Source organism: Cryptomeria japonica, chromosome 3, assembly GCF_030272615.1.
Source record: "Cryptomeria japonica chromosome 3, Sugi_1.0, whole genome shotgun sequence".
NCBI classification, from domain to species: domain Eukaryota; kingdom Viridiplantae; phylum Streptophyta; class Pinopsida; order Cupressales; family Cupressaceae; genus Cryptomeria; species Cryptomeria japonica.
This window is the reverse complement of record NC_081407.1, coordinates 562,254,260-562,276,794: the sequence shown is the minus strand read 5'-3', so window position 1 is coordinate 562,276,794 and position 22,535 is coordinate 562,254,260. Positions and strand designations below refer to the sequence as shown.

The following is a 22,535-nucleotide window of genomic DNA, read 5'->3' as shown; positions in this document are numbered from 1 at the left end:
TTCAAACAAATAGAACCTACCTAAACTACAGAAAAGAGAGACCATCCCTACCAATTTAAAACTGATGAGCATAAATAGAGCTAACGTATAATTGATAAAATACTAATAAACTTTTATAATTAAAGAAAAACAATGGCTTCTGCCACATCAAGAGGAAAGCCGCCAATGAGAAGCAGACGTGTATACTCCCGCCACCTTTACTAAAAGCACACAATAACACTAGCACTAGAGCGCTCAACTGTAAGAGGAGAAGAGGAGAGAAAAAGAGGGTCGCTCCACTTCCACCCTCCTCACTCTTTCTCTTTCTCTTTCTCTTTCTCTTTTGCCTTTGAATTCCACCGCCGCGGCTTTACAGTCACTTGGATTCTTTTATGCAATGCTCCACCATTTATATATGCATTTTTTATCTTTTTGCCAGGAATCCAACCCAAGCAGAAACAAAGCTGCTAAATAAAGCAGGGAAGGGCGGCCTTCAAATACGTTGAATGCGATTGTGACTGTAATGCAGTTGAACGAACAGACCCACGAATTGGCGTCGATTTTTATAAGACGCTATCAAACAGAGGATTATTCTTTCGCCCGATCATCGACGCTCGTGGCCATTCTTTTTTCTTTTTTTTTTACTAATTTGTTTGTAAATTTCTACGAGAAGAGCAGATTTTTGGATCCATTTGGGCGCTGACTCTGCTCTTGTAAAATGGTGAGTTCTCTCATTTCAAATGCACGAAACAATTTCTGTAGCAAATATGATTATACGTATCACATGAATCCAAACAAATTGCTTATATCAACGTTGCGTACTCAGTCCAAGTATTTCGGGGTGGATAAGCACTGTCGACGAATTGCAGTTTTTCACGAATTTGGAATTTTAGTTAATTGATTGTTAATGGAACAACAAAAGATCCTTTTTTTTCTTAAGAATGCCAATGGTGTTGTTGTTTGTCTGGTAGCTGTCTGTCGTACAAGTATCCTGCATCTCCTAGTATTTTTAATGTTCTTATTACCTGCTCATGTCTGCGCTGTGTGGTAAATGTCGGGCATGTTGTCGACGCACACAACTACTCGATCAGCATATTCAACGGTTCTTTATTATTAATCGATGAATGCACAACTATCTGTATAGAGTTAACTGGGATGGCTGTGGATGGTTCTGCTGATGATTGCTTCGGATCGATATTGATAATACTGGATTGGGCAAAAACTCTCTGTATTTTCAAATTTTGATTGAACAAAAACTTTAGAATTGGATATGAAATTTCAGGGTGTTAAAAGATAAATATATGGAGAATTTTAAGAACTGAAATTGCCGAGTTTCCTAAAAATTATGAAAGAAATAGCTCCTAAATCGACCTAATCAAAATAAAGAGGATATTAAACTTGCTAACCAAAGTAAGTATCCTCTGCTGAGTATCCTCTGCTTGCACTCAAGCTTGCAATTTGACTGGCAAACTGTGCAACGAAGGGTGTTTTCAGTGCAAGAAGTGGTAAAGAGATCTTAGTAATTCGAATTGAGAGATGCCCATCTCAGAGGGAGGGAAAAATAAGCCCACGCCAAATTTCTGTCAATTTTCACCATTGGCGAACGTAAATGTAGGGGAATTGTGGGAGTAGAGATGAACACCAAGCTGAAGTGATTAGCTACGAGCCAATGCTAAGGAAAAAACAGAGAAAATAACTTTCCAGCCATGTATGATTCTGCGTATCAAAAAATTAAAGCTTTCTGTGAAGTTTACCTTATACCTATTTCCTTTTTCAAATCCCTTACCTTTCATAATCTCTTTTCATTTTTCTTTGGTACTCCTATGCAAATCTAGAAACAACAGCTGAAGAAAACGTTTATCGTGATTCAAAAACTTAACATGTTAGCATAAAGAACTAGACAAAATTAACAAGGGCTGGAAAATTGGACAAAACTGTGTCTTACTTCCTTTTTGATGTTTTCGAGGTCTCGCTTCTCTTTTCTCCTTAAAAAAATGGGAGGTATTTGATTAAAAATTAGTAGGCACCGATGTTGGGCACTGGTTGATAATGAGGCGACTACAGGTTCAATTAGTTAATTGTCAAAAGCCTTAATCCACTCACTCATCCATGATTCAACATCTGTCACACACTTCTCTAATTGCTAACTTGATAATCTTTATACTGAAATTTTCTCTAGTATTACCATCAATTATAATATATTTAAGAGGCATAAACTAGTGTTTCAAAATTAACGTGTTGATGTAGACAAATTTGGATTATTTCAATGTGGCTATTAAAGGAGGTTGTATTTCCAAGCCAAGTTTTCTATAATGAGAGTCAATCTAATAGTCTTAATTTCAAATAAGCTTGTAGCGTATTGATTCATTGGATGCTTTGCCAGCAAGCCAAAAACTGCAGCATGAGGACTCTCATAGATTTTAGCTTTCATAGATGTAGCTTTTTAATATCTTTTTGAACTATTTGCATACATTCTTGATCAGTTCTAGAAATATAATCCCTCATTGGAAGCTTTGGCTTTCAACCAAATTATGCAAAAACAATTGACTTAATAAACTCTGATGTTGACTGGCTTGGTATAATTGTTTTCCTGAATGCAGGCAAGTCGAGTGAACATTGTGGTGGGATCCCATGTATGGGTAGAAGATCCTGAAGTAGCCTGGATTGATGGAGAAGTTATCGAAATCAATGGGGCTGAAGCTAAAATTCAAACAACAAATGGGAAGACGGTAAAAAATTTATTCAGCATACAAGCATCTTTTGCCATTTTGTTAATTTTATATTGTGCTTGAAAGCAATGAAATCTTGTACCACGAAACATTCAAAACTAATAGATCATGGTATCCATATGTTAGTGGTGCACATTAATGCAAATTCTTATTCCTAAGCTAGATTATACTGGTTGAAAGCATCCGTGCAATGTGTATTTTGCATCCTATCATCCGTGATCAAGGGCAAGTGAGAGTGGTAGTGACCTCAACTGTTTAACTATAAAATTTGTTCAAGTTTACTTGCAAGAAAGTGCATCTTGACAATTTCCCTTTAAGAAACTAATGAGCCTCTTGAATCTCTTGTATAGTTTCTGTATATTCACAGTACTAAAAGAAGAATTCAATCTATCACATTTTATTTGTGTTGCTTCTCATTTTACATGCAAACACACAATGTCTGAAGAGCACTTAGCATTATCTTAAAATGTATACTAATGAACAGTGTGGCCTCTATCCAGGTGGTGGCTAACTTGTCAAATATTTATCCAAAAGATACAGAAGCACCAGCTGCAGGAGTTGATGATATGACAAAACTTGCCTACTTGCATGAACCAGGGGTTCTACACAATTTGTATGCTAGATTTAGTCTTAATGAAATTTATGTGAGTGCCTTTGTTTACCATGCTTGACAATAATATCTAGAGTTAAATCCTAATTACAAGCAACTTAATATATAAGCATGCCTCTTTTGGTTAGCAAGTTTAATATCCTCTCTATTTCATGAAATGTTGCTATTTTGCTTTTCAGAGTTATCCTTTTTGAGTATGTAACTAAACGAGAGGGTGTGAATCTTATTCATAGGAATTTTGACCTGATATATCTTGTCTCTTGTTAACAGACATACACTGGGAATATATGTATTGCTGTCAATCCTTTCAGAAGATTGCCACACTTGTACGATATCCATATGATGGAGCAATATAAAGGGGCAGCTTTTGGAGAGCTAAGCCCTCATCTTTTTGCTGTGGCGGATGATTGCTACAGGTACTCACAAATTTTTCAATTGATGAATTTCTTCAAATGCTGGAGAGATATTGAAACATAGTGCAGCTTTATAGAATGCAATCTTTCTTTTATTTGCACATAAAGTCAGATGGAATTGATCTACTCCACAGAGAGTTAGTATTAGGTACTAATTTCAGTCTATCTATTTACAAAAGGGCCATGATCAATGAGGGATTAAGTCAGTCAATCCTAGTCAGTGGAGAAAGTGGAGCAGGAAAAACAGAAACAACAAAAATGCTTATGCGTTACCTTGCCTTTATGGGTGGTAGATCTGGAACTGAGGGAAGGACAGTGGAGCAACAAGTTCTGGAAGTAAGAAACAATTTCCTTCATACTGCTACATATATTAGCATGGAATACTCCTCAGAAGTTTATAGTGCACTCGTATTACTAAAATAATGTGTTATTGTTATGCTTACAGTCAAATCCTGTTCTAGAAGCTTTTGGTAACTCTAAAACTGTCAAAAACAACAATTCCAGGTGGAGTATATAATTTTCATCATAACTTAATCAATTGGTATCTAGCTTATTTTCATAAGTTTAAGTATATATATTATCAGATCACTATCAAAGACTCAATGCCTAAGTACCTTTCACCATATTACTTGTAAAATGCTTGGCTGATGTGAGCGAATCTGCATGCAGTCGTTTTGGTAAATTTGTTGAACTCCAATTCGACAAGAATGGTAAGATATCAGGAGCAGCTGTGAGGACCTATCTACTGGAAAGGTCTCGTGTTTGTCAGATATCTGATCCGGAAAGGAATTATCATTGTTTCTACATGCTTTGTGCTGCACCGCCAGAGGTACATCTATTTACTTATGCCTAATACTGGCATTACAAATGATTATTATCTGTGATATTGACAACAGCCTTTCTTCTGACACATTATATAAACTCTAAAATCTATAGAATGGTCACCAATTAGTTTGCAGTACTATGCCAGCAATCTCAAAGTTTTGAATCTCATCAAATTATCCCTGTACTCATAGGAAGTTGCAAGATACAAGTTAGGAGATCCTAGAACATTTCACTATCTCAATCAGAGCAATTGTTTTGAAGTGAGTACTATAAATGATGCTAGAGAGTATCTAGAGACTAGAAATGCAATGGATGTGGTGGGAATCAGTCCAGAAGAACAGGTATTCTTATAGATTCCCTTATTAGACTTTGTTCAAATTTATATCTTCCTTTACAACAGTAGTTTCTTCCTTCCATGCATCGGCATTATGAATCAAAATCCCATGCACAAAAATTATATGGCAACTAATTAACAGATTCTGGATCCTACAGGAGGCAATATTTCGGGTTGTTGCAGCTATTCTTCATCTTGGAAATGTTGAGTTTATCAAAGGGAAGGAAGCAGACTCTTCTCAGCCAAAAGATGAGAAATCACGTTTCCATATTCAAACAGCAGCTGAACTTCTCATGTAAGCTATGCAATTCAGGTGGACGTATAGTTTATTTGTTGGTCATCTGTGTACATGTTTAGATAGATAGATATATTATTATATATAACAGACAGCTGATTCACTTTGTCAAACACACATACAACTTGTTTCAGGTGTGATGCACAAGGCCTTCTGGACTCTCTTTGCAAACGAGTTATTGTAACACGTGATGGAAATATAATCAAAACACTTGATCCATCTGCTGCAACTTTAAACCGAGATGCCCTAGCAAAAACAATATATTCCCGGTTATTTGATTGGTAAACAGTTTTTCCCAAAAGACTAAAGTGACTGAACTGTAATGGCATGTACTTTTTTCTTTTCCAATCAAGATTAAATTTAATAACATCTCTTCATGCAATAATCTACAGGCTGGTAGATAAAATCAATGTTTCAATTGGGCAGGATCCGAATTCAGCATATTTGATTGGAGTTCTTGATATTTATGGATTTGAATGTTTCAAGGTCAACAGGTATATTTCCAACATAGTGGAACTCATTGAAATAGTTTTAGCAAACATTAGGACAAAATATTGAAATAGTTTTAGCAAACATTTGTTGAATTGTAATGCACATTTCCTTTAGGAGAAACTAATGAATTTAGGGGAATCTACTTTTGTCCAGGAATGCCAAATTATAATAACCAACTAAACCTCAGTCATTTATGAAAAGTCAGTGTATTGCAAAGTGTCAGGTGTTCTAGTTAGTGACTATTTAAGGAAAAAATTTCTTTTAATTAAATAAAAACGAACTTTTTTGTGTAGTTGAGATCCACATGCCTAATCTTTTGCTTCATTCATTTATTTTACCAAATTCTTATTTTGTTATGACAGTTTTGAGCAAATGTGTATCAATCTAACAAATGAGAAGCTGCAAAACCATTTCAATCAGGTTATGAAGCCATCCTATATTTTTGATCTCTTTTCATGCCCACAGCATATTCTCCAGCAACTCTAGTCTGCACTCTGCAATTAGAATTTTAGGTTCTGATGTTATTTTTGGTGCATTGATGCAGCATGTGTTTAAGATGGAGCAGGAAGAATACATCAGGGAAGAAATCAACTGGAGTAGCGTAGAATTTGTGGATAATCAAGATGTGTTGGATCTTATTGAGAAGGTTATTATTGTTCCCGATTTTTGTGATGTTAATTTAGTTTTTGACTTACCATATGACCTTTATAGATATTGTGAATTGTTAGGGATGATGAATTTTGTATATTGACAGACAAATGGGATCATTTTTTGTTTAGATATATTAGTGGGGGTTATATAGGGGGGCCAGCCCATTAAATACAAGTATTACAAGGCTATCCATCAGCATAGAAACTGCAGATAAAAACAGCTACAAAGAGCTACATACAACTAGGCTAAAACTAACAAGACCATAATAAGCATACTGCCACAGCCATCAACAACCAAACCCCAAAGCAGCCATCGAGCTGTGAAAAACCTTTACAAATTTACAACTACCCAGGAGTAAAAGACAATGCTGAAAACATGAACCCATAGCACTTGCCACTATACCACACCCTACCACTGCTTTCCTCCATGCATAGCTTGACTAGTTTCCACCACTCCCTCCACCCAAGGAGCATCATCATAATTATCAGCTAGCATGGGAAACCATTTACAATAACAATTTTTTTTGTCGACACTAAGATATGTGTATAGAGTAACCACAAAAAAGGGATAGTGTAACTGGTACTCGACCTCCAAGTGACCATGGAAGTGATGGACATGCAGCCTGAATAACACTCTACCAAATTGCCACATTAGGCTTGCAAAACCTAAATTTCTTTGTCCAGATTGTCCAATACATTTAGCAAATCTTCTTGTTGCGAAGGGGGTGATGCCAAGTCAACTCCCTTAGCCTTGATAGGGAAAATTTTGAGAAGACAAAGATGAACTTCAACATTGGAGAGATAGAGTGCTAAGTTGGTAATGTAATCTTCTCTATTTGAGAAGACAAAGATGAACTTCAACATTGGGGAGATAGAGGTCTAAGTTGGCAGTGGAATCTTCTCTATCCAACTCACCAAAGTTAGATTTGGAAAACCCTAGCATAGCAAAGTCCCTACATGAAGTAATGCATTTCAATCTATGGTTTGAGATGCCTTCTTGTGATAGAACCACCCCATCTTGATGTGTTGATCACAGATCTTCCATACCTCAACAAGATACCAAACCAAAGGAGCTATCTAAATGCTACACTAAAGCGCTACAAATGCCACCTTTCACATTAATTTTGAGCCTGGCTGCCACCTTATTGCAAGACATAAAAGGACTGTGCAAAGACCAATCATAACCAAACTTTCTGGGGATCACTTGAAGTGAGCTCAATCCTTCACATGCTTCAGAACTGACCACCTTCTACTGATGATAGAAATTGTTTGGTATATTAATTGAGTAAATCCAGCTCGTAGATCACTCTCAAAGAAAACTTCAATAAAACTACTCTAACCGACTGTTGGAAATGATGGACCATAAGTTCCATTACATTCCAGCATCACCCTTTATCACCCATTCACTTAAAACAATATCTAACTTTGTTTATCCAACCACCTTCGTTGCTCTTAGCATACTCAAGAGAGTCAAGACTACTTCATAATTAACTATATAAATACTTCCCAAAAGCTACATTATTGGTATTTTCTGTACTCCATCCACTAATTAGTCCGCCACAATGTTAAGATTTCTTTCACAAAGAATAAACCTGACTGTGTCAAAGGATTGTCTTAGAAATAAGGTGTCCTCAACATATCAATTTAGCTTCCAGCTCAGGCTCTTTTACTTTAGAATTGCATTAATCACAATCATTGAATCGCCTTCCACTATCAAGTGCTTACTATTTTGCAAGTTGGCTGGTCCTAGCTTTGCTATATATCTTCCCATTCTGCCTCATTATTAGTGCATATACCCAGAAATAGAGAGCCTCCACAAAGTAACTCTCCTTTCGAGTTATGTAACACAAAACCTCCTCCTGCTAGCCCAGGATGTTCTGACACTGCCCCATCAAAATTCAACTTTGATCTCCCTTCCAAGGGTGGGGACTAAGAGATAGTTTTACAGCTCTCTTAAATCTTCTTCATTTTATTACCTCAAGATTTGTAACCCCTTATCCCTTGACCAGGAAACTGCCAAATGGGATCACTAAGAGATGATGCCTATCGTATTTTGTTGTATGTTGAGAAAAATAACAACTCCACTGTATTTTCTTATCCTCTTCCAGTATTTACTCTGTTTTCTCTGGGAAAATTAAATGAATAGCGTATCTGAGGGAATTTTTATCGAACTTGGACACTATTTTGACAGTTGATTATCTTATCTTATGTAGTTTCTGGATTTGATTGTGTGAGCAGTTTTTACCATCAAATCCAGAAACTACATAAGATATCTTAATGGATTGTGGAAATCTAATAGCTTTAGTTGATTATCTTGTTTGCTTGTTGCAGAAACCTTCAGGGATCATTGCACTTCTGGATGAAGCATGGTATGCCTGTATTATCTGTGTCTTCAAACTCTTTAATGGGTTTTATTTTGTTAGTGCTAGTCATTTGGAGCTGAGGTTATACTATTACTTCCATTTGATCTGACATGTAAATGAAAGGAAAAAGTTAATAACAGCCATGTTAGAACTATCAGCATATTTTATGCATATATTCTATACAGAATAGGGAAGACTATATATTTTGTCCCTAATTTATCTGTTTTGCTTGGTTTTGCAGTATGTTTCCAAAGTCAACACATGAAACATTTGCTCAAAAGATGTATCAAACATACAAAAATCACAAACGTTTTTCCAAGCCAAAACTTGCTCGTACTGAGTTCACTATTAATCACTATGCTGGTGATGTAAGGTTTTACTCCCCCTGGCCCAACAATGTAGCTTAAGCAGCACTTTTACTATCAACTAATTGTTTATATTCTGCATTTTACCTATTCTGTAGGTCACTTACCAGGCAGATCTTTTCCTTGAAAAGAACAAGGACTTTGTTGTTGCGGAGCATCAAGCTCTGTTGAATGCTTCCAAATGTTCCTTTGTTGCAGGTCTCTTTCCTCCTTTGCCCGAGGAGTCTTCAAAATCGTCCAAGTTCTCTTCCATTGGAACACGTTTTAAGGTATATTAACACTGGAAACTTTTGTATGCTGATGGTGTAATGTTCTCTGTTTATGCTGCTCCATACACTTTTTTTTTTCTTTTGTATTTCTATGCATGTTGACTTGTTTCCTAGACATGTATTTAAAATACATTTCATGTATTCCAATGCTTTTGAACCATTTAATGCCATGCATGTAATTGCCATTTGTTTTTCCTTGTAGGAACCACAATCCTTACCTTTTAGTGTTACTGCAATGCATTTCTTGTGATTGTTTATGTTTAAATTCAATATTGTTTTGTTTTTACTTTTTCACAGCAACAACTGCAATCTCTAATGGAAACCTTGAACTCAACGGAGCCCCACTACATCAGATGTTTAAAACCAAATAGTGTCCTCAAGCCAGGCATTTTTGAGAACTTCAATGTCCTGCAACAGCTGCGTTGTGGTGTAAGTATTTTTATATCAATTTTCCTCCAGGTTGAGCTAAAATACATTGGGCACATTGGAAGAAATTTCACACCTAGTTCATGAGTTATATTTGGTGAGATTCTTATCTTCTGTTAAGCAATCAATATTGACTTTAGCTACAATGTTTTGGGGAAAATTCAGGGTGTTCTGGAGACAATTAGAATAAGTTGTGCTGGATATCCTACTAAACGGACCTTTGATGAATTCCTTGATCGTTTTGGCATGCTTGCTCCAGAAGTTTTGGAGGGGTATGTTTTTGTTGGTTTCATTTTTCCAGAAAACCAATTATGCATTAGATTTCCTCCTCAGACATTTTCAGAGTATTTAATTAAAATTTAGCACATGACATAAACCTAATACTTTGCTATTTTGACATATCTCTTTCATGTGCTGCAGCTATGATGAGAAAACGGCATGTGACAATATTTGTGAAAAAATGGGTCTAAAAGGTTATCAGGTTTGTATGGAACATTTTACTTGTTAAACACTGGCCACTATCATTAGCAGCTGAGCTATATTGCATTTGATGATTTAAAAATAATTTCTCTGGCAAAAATCTGAAACGTTGTTGTTCTAGTCACAACATCATATTTGATAAATGATTTTGCAGATAGGGAAAACGAAAGTTTTCCTCAGAGCTGGACAGATGGCTGAGTTAGATGCACGAAGAATTGAGGTACTGGGGCAGGCTGCAAAACTCATCCAACGCCAAGTTCGAACACATCTTGCTCAAAAAGAATTTATTGCCTTGCGCAAGGCTGCAATCCATTTGCAAGCTTTATGGAGAGGTATCTTTCCTATTCCTAGCTCATATTTTGCTTTAGTTTTTGTAAGTGAAATGAGTTGTCCATTTACTTTTGTTGGTATCTCTCTATTACAGAAATATTATGCTTTATTTTTCTTTTATTACCAATCTAGCGTGAGTAAGCATTCATTCTATCTAGTTTCTGGGAATCAATTTTGCAGGTAAACTTTCTCGTAAACTTTATGAGCATATGAGGAGGGAGTATGCAGCTGTGCAAATACAAAAACGGGTGCGCAGATATCAGTCTAGAACAGCCTATGTTAAGCTTCGCTTGTCAGCTATTCTTATTCAAACAGGATTTCGGGCAATGGCTGCTCGGAATGAATTTCGATTTAGGCAACAAACTAAGGCTGCAATTATTATTCAGGTATGCAGAACATTGTTTGGTAGGCTAGATGGTTCCAATTTCACCTAATTAATTTAAGTTATTTCACCTGCAGAGAGGATATAGGATATACTGATAATATCATGAATGGTTACTGAAGTAAAGAACCAGAGTCTTTACCATCCTCCATAGCTTGAATTTTCTGAACAAGCTTTTTGAATTCTACTGGTTTTGCATAGCTAGGTTTTAACCAAAGGTTTGAAGGAACGATATAAATAGGGTTGCTAACTACTAATAAATAGTCTACTTTTCTGGTTCGTCAAGCCTCAGCTTCAGAGAAACGGATTATTGATAATATTTTGCAGGCTAAATGGCGTGCACATAGAGCCCTTGAGTCTTACAAGAGGATGAAGAGAGCAGCAATTGATTTGCAATGTGCCTGGAGGTCAAGAATTGCAAGAAAGGAGCTTAAAAAGCTCAAGATGGTGAGCTTCTAATCATATCTTGCTATCTGTTCTCTTATGGACTTATTCATGACAAGATTTCTCATCTGAAATTATAGACATCACACAGTTATTGGGAGTAGTTTGCTTCAATACATTGTTCTTTTTCTCTGCTTTTTTCTTCATTTTTCATTAATAATCATTATTTAATAAGAGTATTCTGGGTTCATTGTTGTTTTCTTGATCTTATGATATTTTAACTTTTCTCTTGGTAGTTCAGAATTTTTCCTGCCTAAGACATTTTTCTCCATATGCTTCTAAAATATGTCTCAGCAACAAGTGGTTTCCTTAAGCGTTGAAATTCTATAATTGCAGGCTGCAAGGGAAACAGGGGCATTGAAAGAAGCAAAGGACAAATTGGAGAAGCGTGTTGAGGAGCTTACATGGCGCTTGGACTTGGAAAAACACATGAGGGTAAAGTTTATTGATTTTTGGTCAGAAGCTCATCCTATTTTTTCTTTGAAAATGCCACGAGAACAAAAATTGGTTAAGGCAAAAACTGTATCAGCATAATGATGTAGCATGTATGTAGTGCTTTCAGCTCAATGAATTTTGTATAGAAATTTAAATAAAATAAAATAAAAGTAGCTAATGTGTAAAAGGAAGATGGATACATCTGTCTTGAATTCAGTCTAGAAAGTCTATCATATGTTGTTTCTGGGTGTTCTAAATTGTAGGTTAATTAACACTTCTAAAATAAGTTGAGTACACCATAATTGGCTACAAAACATTCTTGCAAGAGATTATATACATATTGAAAATCTTGTCATTAGCTCAGAATTACAGGGCACATGCTTAAAATTTTGCAACCTTAGGTCATGCTGTGCCTGAAGTTGCAATAATTTCCAGTAAAGCGTAACTGTATTTAAATCATTCTTATACAGACTGACTTGGAAGAATCTAAAGCACAAGAGATTGCAAAACTACAATCAACAATAGAGAAGATGCAAGCTCAAGTAGAAGAAGCCAATTCCATGTTGGTGAAAGAACGTGAAGCAGCCAAAATAGCCATACAAGAGGCACCGCCTGTAATTAAAGAGGTAGCTGTTGTGGACACGGCTAAAGTTGAAAAGCTTACAAATGAAAATGAGGAACTGAAGGTGGGAACATTGTGTTTCTAGAACATTGAAATATTCATTTCAGTTTTGATGGAATAAATAACTGTATTGTGATGTTTAGTGAAGTATGTATGAAACTTGATCCCCCTTAACATGATCAAGAATACAATTTAACAATGAAGATTTTACAGGCTTTAGTAGAATCGCTAGAGAAGAAGGCAGATGAAGCTGAAAGAAAATTTTCAGAAGTTCAACGAGAAAGTGAGGAGAGGTTTATACTAATAGAAGATCAGAAATCAAAGATAGATCAACTTCAGGACTCTTTACAAAGGTTTATAAAAACTGTCTGTCCTGTAATCGGTTTGATCACCTATGTATAATTTTGATTATGATGCTTGCAGATGAATGTAACACAGTGTAACTTCACTTCATTTGTATTTGTGTAGACAATGTTATTTCTGAACAGAGTAACTCCTATATTTCAGCTAGTCTTTTTACAATTGTGACAACCCGCATAATTGTTGTTTCTTTATCTCAGCCTCAAAGAAAATCTGTCAAACATGGAATCAGAGAATCAAGTTCTTCGTCAGCAGGCCTTGAACATCTCAACGGCCCAAGACTTTTCAGAAGAGATTAAAGTGTATGTTGTTTCAATTACTTTCATCTTAACACGCTGGGTTTAGTTAGGTTGATCTCTTGATTCTTGAGTTTTTAGCATATTCTGCTTTGGTTCAACTTCATTTATATCTTTGTTGTAGACAAGTTGCACATGTAGCCTATTCTTAAACCATGTTTCTCTATTTTCAATTTTTTCATTTTTTTTATTTGTTTTTAATGTTTAGGCTTGAAGAAAAGGTGGCAAACTTAGAATCTGAGAATCAAGCTCTTCGTCAGAAGCAGACTATAGTTTTGACAATGCCCGAAGACCTTCCAGGACAGACAAAAGCATCAATCATAGAGGTAATTCGTCCCTTCTCTAAGAAGCCTACAAATGATAATAATTAAAAACTTAGATATAATTTCTCTAATATAATTATTATTTTTCTTTGAAATTCTTTTCTTGCAGAAGATTCCAGAGAATGCTCCCCTCATAAACGGGGAACCCATATCTGTAGAAGTAAGTTGCTAGAGCCTGGAATTACTTGTGATCTTGTAAATTCTTAGATTTTCTTTATCAGATTTATGTATGCTTTTCTTAATTTTCAAACTGTAGCTATTCCCAGATGGAGTTTACCATTTTGTGACTCATGAAGTGATATACTTATAAGTACAATGTGCAGAATATAGCATTTGTTGCTTCTGCTGTGAAGAGACCAGTGGAAAATGAGTTGACACGACAGAGATCTATTAATAATAAACAACAAGTATGCATTACTCAACTCCCGCAGATGTCTAATCAGCATTGATAGCATATTCTAGAGAGCATTTCCATCAAAGATAATGTTAATTAGGACTTTTACAAATATCTTTAACACTTTGTACACTTACATTGTTTTAACTTAGGAAAACCATGATGCACTTATCAAATCTGTCTCCCAAGATGTTGGCTTTAGCCGAGGCAGACCTGTTGCAGCATGTATTATCTACAAATCTCTTCTTCAATGGAGATCCTTTGAAGCTGATAAAACCAGTGTGTTTGACCGCATTATCCACATGATTAGTTGCACAATTGAGGTATTACGAAATTTATTTTTGAAACGTAAAAAATGTTACTATTCATTTGTTTAAATCTGTGAAATGAGACAGGTGCTCAACTCTTAAGAGTTTGGTATTTACTTACTACTCAATTGTTTGACATATCATCTAATGCAAGTACTCAAATTTTATTGAAGCTTTAACTAGAGAGATGATAAAGGTATCCTCTTGAGATTGAAATATGTTTTCTGCATTGCAGAAACAGAATAGTAAGGATGTACTGGCCTATTGGTTGTCAAATACATCCACTTTACTATTCCTCTTGCAGAGCACACTGAAAGCAAATGTTGCAGCTGGCATAGCTTCTCAGCGTGGCAGATTATCATCTGTTTCTTTGTTTGGGAGGATGGCTCAAGTAAGTTCAACTATTCCATACAAATCTGATATCCGTGTAGGTAGTCTCTTGCATGTGATGCAGTATTTTAATCATTAAATGTTTGATATCTAATAAATTGTTTCCAGGGATTCCGATCATCCCAATCTGGCATGGGTATTTCCAGTGGAAATGGTGGGATAATAAGCAGGCTGGATGTTTTACGTCAAGTGGAAGCCAAGTACCCAGCATTGCTTTTCAAGCAACAGCTTACAGCTTATGTAGAAAAGATTTATGGCATGATTCGTGATAATCTGAAGAAGGAAATATCTCCCTTACTTAGCTTGTGCATACAGGTATACTGTTTGGTACACTAGTTTATTGTATTACCATTTCAATCAGAACTGTAATTTATATCCTACCATAATTACATCAACATCATTTTATTTACCAGGCACCAAGAACAGCAAGAGCACGTCTGATTAGAGGGTCTTCTCGATCTCTGCAAGCAAACGCATCAGTAAAACAAGCACTAAGCAGTCACTGGCAAAGCATTTTCAAAAGCCTAAGCGATGTCCTCCAAACTTTGAGATTAAATCATGTGAGTGCAACTTCAATTTAATTTTCAACTGAAAATCATGATAGGGAATTGAAGACCAACTTGGGATTTTAAGCAAACAATGATTTTTTAAGCTGTCTCTTTGCTTTTTGTTAGCAGTACGGTGCTTTATTTTGTCTTATGCACTTTTTCGGGGATGGATTCTAGGGTTTTTCTTTCCTATAACTTTCTTTTGTTAATTGCTGCAACCTCTAGTCCCATTGACCTACTTTTGGTCATCTGTGGACATTGATACACTTTTTTATTCTTTCCGTCTTCTGTTGCAGGTACCTCCTGTTCTGGTTCGTAGCATCTTTACACAAGTATATGCTTTCATAAATGTGCAGCTTTTCAACAGGTAGAACACTGTTTGCCTTCTTTTTAGCGGAGTACTTTGTATTTTGATGCAGTGTTTATCGCACATAGTTTTGGAGTGCTAATTTAGTACTCTGGATCAGTCCATGCAGTTTTTAGAGATTGCCCTTGTCAACTAGTTCTCCTGGACTGAATTTTCTTCACCCAGAAAATAGAACAAGAAATTTAGAACTCTTATTGCCTCTTGGAGCTCAATCTAATACTATTTTCCTTTTGATATTATAGAAGTATGAACTGCAGTGCATGATGTGTTGTTTTTTGGCAGCCTTCTGTTACGTCGTGAGTGCTGCTCCTTCAGCAATGGTGAGTATGTTAAGGCAGGGTTGACAGAACTAGAACGCTGGTGCCGTGAAGCAACAGAAGAGGTTGGCTTATTGATATTCCATTGTGTAAAGTTGTATTTATAGTGGCCCCATGGCAGTTCTGAAAGTTCATTGCGATTATTTTTCAAACTTCCTCATAAACATTGCTGATTGCAGTATGCTGGCTCAGCTTGGAATGAACTCAGACATATCAGGCAGGCTGTGGGGTTTCTTGTAAGTATACTGTTCTGGGTAACACAGAAATGTTTTTCGTTGCTCTTCAACTTTTAAAACCGAGATTCCTCAATTTATATTTCATAAATGTAAGTAATGTCAAACATTCTCCTGAATCTTCCAATTGATATTTGAAGGTTATACAGAAGAAGACACATAATTCCTTGGAAGATATTATCAATGATATTTGTCCGGTGAGAGAATTTTTCATGTTCGAAGATTATTGCTAGTTCAAACTTCAAAGTCTGTATTTTCATCATGTATCTGAAATATTTTTTACCCTCATTTATCCGAGGGGCTTTCAGGTTTTAAGCTTACAACAAATTTATCGTATCAGTACCATGTTCTGGGATGATAAATATGGCACACACAGTGTGTCTCCAGATGTAAGTCTCACATTTACTTCTTATCTCTAGGTATAGATTTGAGATATAATGCCCACAGGGAACTCGATCTTCAAATTGCTTTTGCAACATTGACAAGGCAACTTATTTCTTACAGGTTCTTGCCAAGTTGAAGGTTATGATGACAGAAGATTCAAACAATATGCAGAGCAATTCTTTCTTGTTGGACGATGATTCCAGGTAAACTTTAAGGTCTAACTCAAAGTGTGAGATGATGATTTTGTTCAAAATATATTCAATTTTAGGTAAATGACGATTATAATATTGGTGTATTTGATAACAAGTTGCATATAGATTGAGACGGAATTCATTGATTTAAATGAACGATTCCAGTAACTAAATTTACCATTTTGGTTGCAGCATTCCCTTTTCAGTGGATGATATATCAAAATCTGTACAAGATATTGCTCTCTCGGATGTTGAGCCACCTCCTCTACTCCGTCAGAATTCAGCATTTCACTTCTTGTTACCGCGTCCAGAGTAATTTTGATGAGTGCCACTTAAGGATTACCGCCTCTACTATTTATGCCTCGACTATTTTTCCTCAATACGGATTGTCTAACATATTAAAATGAGTGTTTACCCCCACAATTTTTTACACCGCAAGGAGATGTAATTCTTTTGTTTTCTAGAATGATTATTTGCATGCGTTTGCTGTTTGTTTTGCTGTGTCCTGCAAGTCAGGTCCGTGGAAGTTGTGTACATATGGAAGAGTAAATTCTTTTGAAAAACCAAGTTTTTCATGCCCATGAGATACCTTACAAATGCGACAGTCTTGGAGCAAAGCAAAAGTGTGTTTTGCTTAGGCGCAACTCGTGCTGCCATGTGTCAGGGACCTGTTAATTCTTTGCTAGGTTGCAGTTCATACTATATATTTGTTCGAATATGCTGTGAGGTTTATATTTACGTGTAATTTCTGCAGTTCAAGCTGCTGCCACTGGGTATTGAAATTCCCAGCTTGAACAATTTTTTTTATGTATGTTCGTATTTGAGGAAGCCAGTCCGTTACTTCCCTGAAAGAAACGATACCTGAGTGTTTTCATTTATAATTAAGTGTAACATTTTTTCAACTGGTTCCATTTATGGGATTGAATTTTGGATTGCCATCTTATCACATGTTTCACTGTTAGCTTCAGCTAAATTATTTTGTATTATAAATTTATAAGTGACCCAAATTTCAAAAAAAGAAACAAAAGGTGGTGACAGACTATAGTATCATTTATGGTGTAACTAAAGGCATATATAATCTTCAAAACAGATACACTGTAAATGGAAGGTGACATATCTAGTGATTATGCATTATGGTTTCCAGAGGCAAGCATTTGTTGTAGTAAAGTTGCAGAAGTTCGTTGGAAATAATGTAAGCGCTGCAATTGCTCAATGTCCCTCGTCGTTGTTGCAAGTTAGATGAATTCCAAAATATAAACTTTGACTAAAATGTAAAGAGCTATGGAAGTAGATTCCATCAGTATAATGCTTAAGTTGCACCTTCAAACTTGCAAAATTCACGACATAATAGTGGGAAACCAAAACACTATTGATATGTGGGTTTCATCGTTATGAAAAAAGCGAAATGATAAAGGAAATTTTAGTTGTACATGAATACAGTAGGACTCCGATCTCAGACCTTCCATAGTTAACTGGACTGCTCTTCCACTGAACTACTAGAATGTGGATATTTCCAATAAAGTCTAGAATGTGGATATTTCCAATAAGCCTTAGTTTTCTAGCTTCTAGTCATCTTTTCATTTGATATATCCTGTGCACCATATTTCTAGAGCAGCCTAGATTGTCATCAACGCAATGACAATAAAAGATAGTTGGAGTGATAGGATTGTGAGGCCTCCATTATAAGAAATATGTGCAAGGCATATAATTATATACTACAAAGAGCTTGAAGTACTCATTGACTTGGTCTAGAAATCCTTCGCGCTATAGCTGGAGCTTGAAGTACTCATTGACTTGGTCTAGAAACCCTTCGCACTATAGCTTAAGTTTGATGTATGTATTACTATTTAAGTTTCTTAATAGTTGTAGTAGTGAAAAGTGCATGCCCTAATACTTTTACCTTGTTTAGGATCTTAAAGGGGTTCTTCTAGAATTAGGGTACATATTTTAAGGAGTCACCCCTACATCATTAGACATCGCATCACACGCATTGAGAACGACATGTTAACTATATAACCTTTTGCAATTTTAGAGAAACTTCTTTCAATAGCATCAAACTCCACAATCTCTTTTAAACTCACCATCAGCCTAGTCATGGATCTTGATCAAGGCATAAGGGGGAAGTTAGTAAATTTGTGAACCCTAGCTTAGCAAGCTTCCTAGTGTATCTCAACATAATGTTTCTTATTTCAAATAGTGATAGGTGTAATAAAGGAAAATAAGATCTTTCTAAGATAAGAGTGGTGCAAGGGGAAATAGCTATTTCTTTCTGAAATACTAATTATAAAAGCATAAATCAAATAAATGAATTTAAACTATAGAAAAAAAAACAAAAAAACAAGTATTTGATTTATGAATAACTAACAAAGGAGTTGAGATAATAAGTACTACCTAACTAATAGAGGAGTTGAGACAATAAGTACTACCTACTACTTCAACCCTAAAATGGTCAAATAGATATACATAACAAGATGGTTTTGATCAAAATAAAGATCACGCATCTAGAGAGTTTAGTGACCAACGTCATCAATCTAAGTAAACAATGTTTGGAGAACACTACATCCAACATGGGAATTCTTAAGGAGGGTCTCACCAAAACAAAAAAGAACAAGGGAAAGAAACTAGTTGCTCATGATTCTAGTATTGATAATTCTCTCAAGGACACTACACTAGCCTTTTAAGGAAAGGGAGGTAGCCCTTAATCTATAGGGGATGAACCTCTCTCTCTCTCCATGTAGTTGTGTTGGATGTACTAGTCTTTGGTTTCAATGCCAACTTCTATGTTTTGTTGTGCATTTTTCATGTTGCATCCTTTTTGTTGTTTGTGTTTGTAATGATCTTTTTGGTGGTCTCCATCTTGGAGACACCCATAGGATTTCGTAAAGGGTGGGAACCCTCTTTTCCCCCCCTTATCTAATAAAAAACTAGCATAGGAGTCGAGACAACAAAAAAATGAAATACTAAGATGAAGAATGTGCACCTAGAATTTAGTAGTTCTAATGTTCGAAATGACATTGGAAAATTAGTTGAATATACAATTTTTGTGGCATGTGTAATAAAGGTGTCTAAAACAACAAAATCACGGGTGGATAAGACTATCACAAGTGATGTGTACTTGTGATGGGTTTCAGGTAAGATGTGTAAAAACGATCACAATAGGATTTTCAAGGGATGAAAAAACTTCAAATAAAGGGTGTATGCAAATTTAAGAGGATTACGAGAGGAAATTATTTTATAAAGCTTGACAAATAGAGAAACATAGGCTAGAGTTTGAATAGAGTATGAGAAAGATCATAGGAGGGATGTAGACAAGGGAGAAATGAAAGAGAGGCTTTAGATTTGAGATATGAGTTTGTGACAAGAATTCTAGGAAATGGGAGAAGGGAAATGGACCTCTATAGATAAAAAGAATGAGAAAAGGGAAAAACAAGCAAGTGATGCAAAGGAGGAAGCGAACAAGAAATCCATCATGGAAGAGTTCTAGATATACACTCATAGTTGTGTTCTTAAGATCCCAATGCTAATTCAATAGCTTCCAAATCGTGGTTTTTGTGATTTTTGTGTAGAGGAGGTGGAGTTTCTTCTAATGAGATAATAAAACATAATAAGTGATTAGAGGATAGATTATTCTTTTATATAAACCACTAGTAAGTTTCAATATGAATGACCATTAAAAACATAGTAAATTTGGTCACAAATGAAAGGGAAATTTGTCATTTTATAAATTTAATTAGGAGCACTATATCTAGGACTAAAGTAGCCAAGGACACTAGGGACTTTGAGAGACACAAGCTTTAATCGTTTGAGGGATTTTAGGCATGATTTCCTATGTTTAGGGCTCTTGTGAGGTCCTTTTGAAATCAAGGGGAAGGTAGAAAATAGTTAAAAAGTATCCTAAACATACCAGGATAATGAGCCCTAAAGTGTGCAAATCATTAAGAAGAAGATTGCAAAGGAGCTAATTTATTACCTTAGAATAGGTAAACATTTATTATATGTATTAAAACCCCAATCTTTTAGAAGTCAAAGATATGAATGTGGGATTAGGATTACACATAGGTTCAATGATTAAAGCGCATCCTCATTTACCAACGTCATTTACATACTCAATATTGATCAATGCACACAATGTTGTGTTTGCGCATCTTCATCCAACACTATTAACATAACTTTGAGCATAATATTTGTGCATAAAATTTATCTCTACAAATGGATGCACATTCTTGTCCTAAGTTAGGCTATATGTGTATGACACACACATCATCAACAAGTAAAAGTTATGCTACCATACTTGCATAACACTTGGAAACCTATGCATCACAAGACATTATTGTAATGGTGAAAATTGGATTTGGCAATTTGCAACATAGAAGGGAGAAATCACCAAATCAATTTTTCTTAAACATCCATTACATTCAAAAGAGGGAAGGGAATCCACTAGATTCAGTCACAAATCTGATTAAGGACCGAATACTAAATGGATTGATTAATTGTTTGTGGGGTTTTCCTCTCTTTTGTAAGTTGAAATGTTGAATTACAGTAAAGTGTTGAAAAATGAAGGTAAAACTGCAAAAATAGTGAGCTACAAATGCGGGATCAAGCCGGGCACTTGGAATTGAACAGTATAAGTTGAATCAGATCTAACCCTCGAAAAAGATCCTAAAAAGTCGGGACCAAGACACGGCACCATGGTCCTCCAAACTTTTCGCGCATCAAAAAGGGTTGATTCATCTCTGTGAATAAAGCTTATTATGAGAAGTACAACTTTGTACATGTTTCTTATAGACAAAAAGAAAGGGAAATAGGTTGGGAATAGGGACTTGCCTTAGGTCAAACCCTGGTTTTGGAATTAATCATGAAATTGAAATAAATGTAAATGAAATGACTGAAAGGAAAGGATCTCCTTTTGAGAGAGATGTTTAATTATGACTTAAAATTGAATAATGATACCTCCTTGTTAAGTTTTGCTTGCCTCCACATGGAATTAGGGTTTCATGAAATAGGATGTAGATCTCCACTTCAATGCTTGATCCTTGACTTTATTGTTGCTCCAAGGCTTGAATGAAGACTGAAAATGCTCAATTGCTCTTGAATTCTTAATTTCTTGATCTCATGTATGTTTTTCAGATGCTTGATAGATGTCTTAGATGTTCGAATGAGAGGGTAAATCCTCTTTATATACTTGCTTGTTGAGAAAACTGATTAATTTTCCGACATGGGCCGACACAGAGAGGGAATTCCCACTCAAATTTGAAATGTGAAAAAGGGTTGAAAGGGGTCCAAAAATGAGGGGGACCATGGTGCGGCACCATGGTCCTATTGAGGACCAGGGCGCCACGCCTTGGTCCTGCCCTATTTTGGGGCAAGGGTCAAGTGCCAAATGCATAGAAAATGTCAAAAAATGATGCAATATGGAAGGGGCACAAGCATAATCAAGTCCCAAATAGGCCAAGGGGCGCAAATGCTAAGGTAAGGACCCAATGCAGTCAAAATTGCAAAGGGGTGCAATTTTAGGATGCTACAATTATGTACAAGCAGTGAACATGTACATGTTACACATGACAAGATCTATAAACATCTAAACTTGGCCAATGCATTTTCATATTATCACCCCTTCATCATTTTTTTTTTAAACATATTATTAAACATAATTTCTCATTAGTTAATTTAACTAATTTTCCTTTATAAATTAAATAATAAATGCATCCTTCCATCCCATTGTTGAAAACTTGAGTTATTGTGTTTTGTTGGCATTGATGTCAACCTGTCTTGTGTTGCAGATGAGTTATTGTGTTTTGATGTCATTAATGTCTCTATGTGTTGGTAGTTTTTGATGTTGGTAGGTGGTATAGTAATGACATTGAGTAAGTATGATGTGCTTGCAAAGGTTGGTGTAGTAGAAAGTTCTATATGTAGGAAAGAGTATTTATGCAGGAAAGAGTTTTTAATGTCTAAATGGAAGAATGCTTTGCATTCCTCTA

General features: G+C 35.7%; 1 protein-coding gene across 3 annotated transcripts; it reads left to right on the top strand.

Moving 5' to 3' along the window:
• The first annotated feature begins 237 nt into the window (after positions 1–237).
• On the top strand, positions 238–17,497 carry LOC131029914 (myosin-17). Of its 3 annotated transcripts, XM_057960592.2 has the most exons (40): positions 238–700; positions 2,580–2,708; positions 3,209–3,352; positions 3,589–3,734; positions 3,911–4,067; positions 4,177–4,235; positions 4,401–4,560; positions 4,748–4,897; positions 5,049–5,185; positions 5,320–5,466; positions 5,578–5,679; positions 6,040–6,097; positions 6,222–6,323; positions 8,659–8,696; positions 8,932–9,058; positions 9,154–9,324; positions 9,622–9,753; positions 9,916–10,022; positions 10,171–10,231; positions 10,385–10,562; positions 10,741–10,946; positions 11,270–11,389; positions 11,723–11,821; positions 12,292–12,507; positions 12,657–12,796; positions 13,004–13,105; positions 13,308–13,425; positions 13,532–13,582; positions 13,734–13,829; positions 13,969–14,139; positions 14,360–14,515; positions 14,623–14,829; positions 14,928–15,074; positions 15,359–15,429; positions 15,712–15,811; positions 15,926–15,982; positions 16,120–16,176; positions 16,288–16,368; positions 16,484–16,566; positions 16,747–17,497. In XM_057960592.2, exons 1-40 carry the CDS (start codon positions 698–700, stop codon positions 16,868–16,870), a joined length of 4,710 nt encoding a protein of 1,569 aa, XP_057816575.1. In that variant the 5' UTR covers positions 238–697; the 3' UTR covers positions 16,871–17,497. The 3 variants fall into 3 exon arrangements, with proteins under 3 accessions (XP_057816575.1, XP_057816576.1, XP_057816574.1); XM_057960593.1 differs by lacking the exon at positions 238–700 and having other exon boundaries at positions 2,574–2,708; positions 13,746–13,829; XM_057960591.1 differs by lacking the exon at positions 238–700 and having other exon boundaries at positions 2,574–2,708.
• Positions 17,498–22,535: the final 5,038 nt, after the last annotated feature.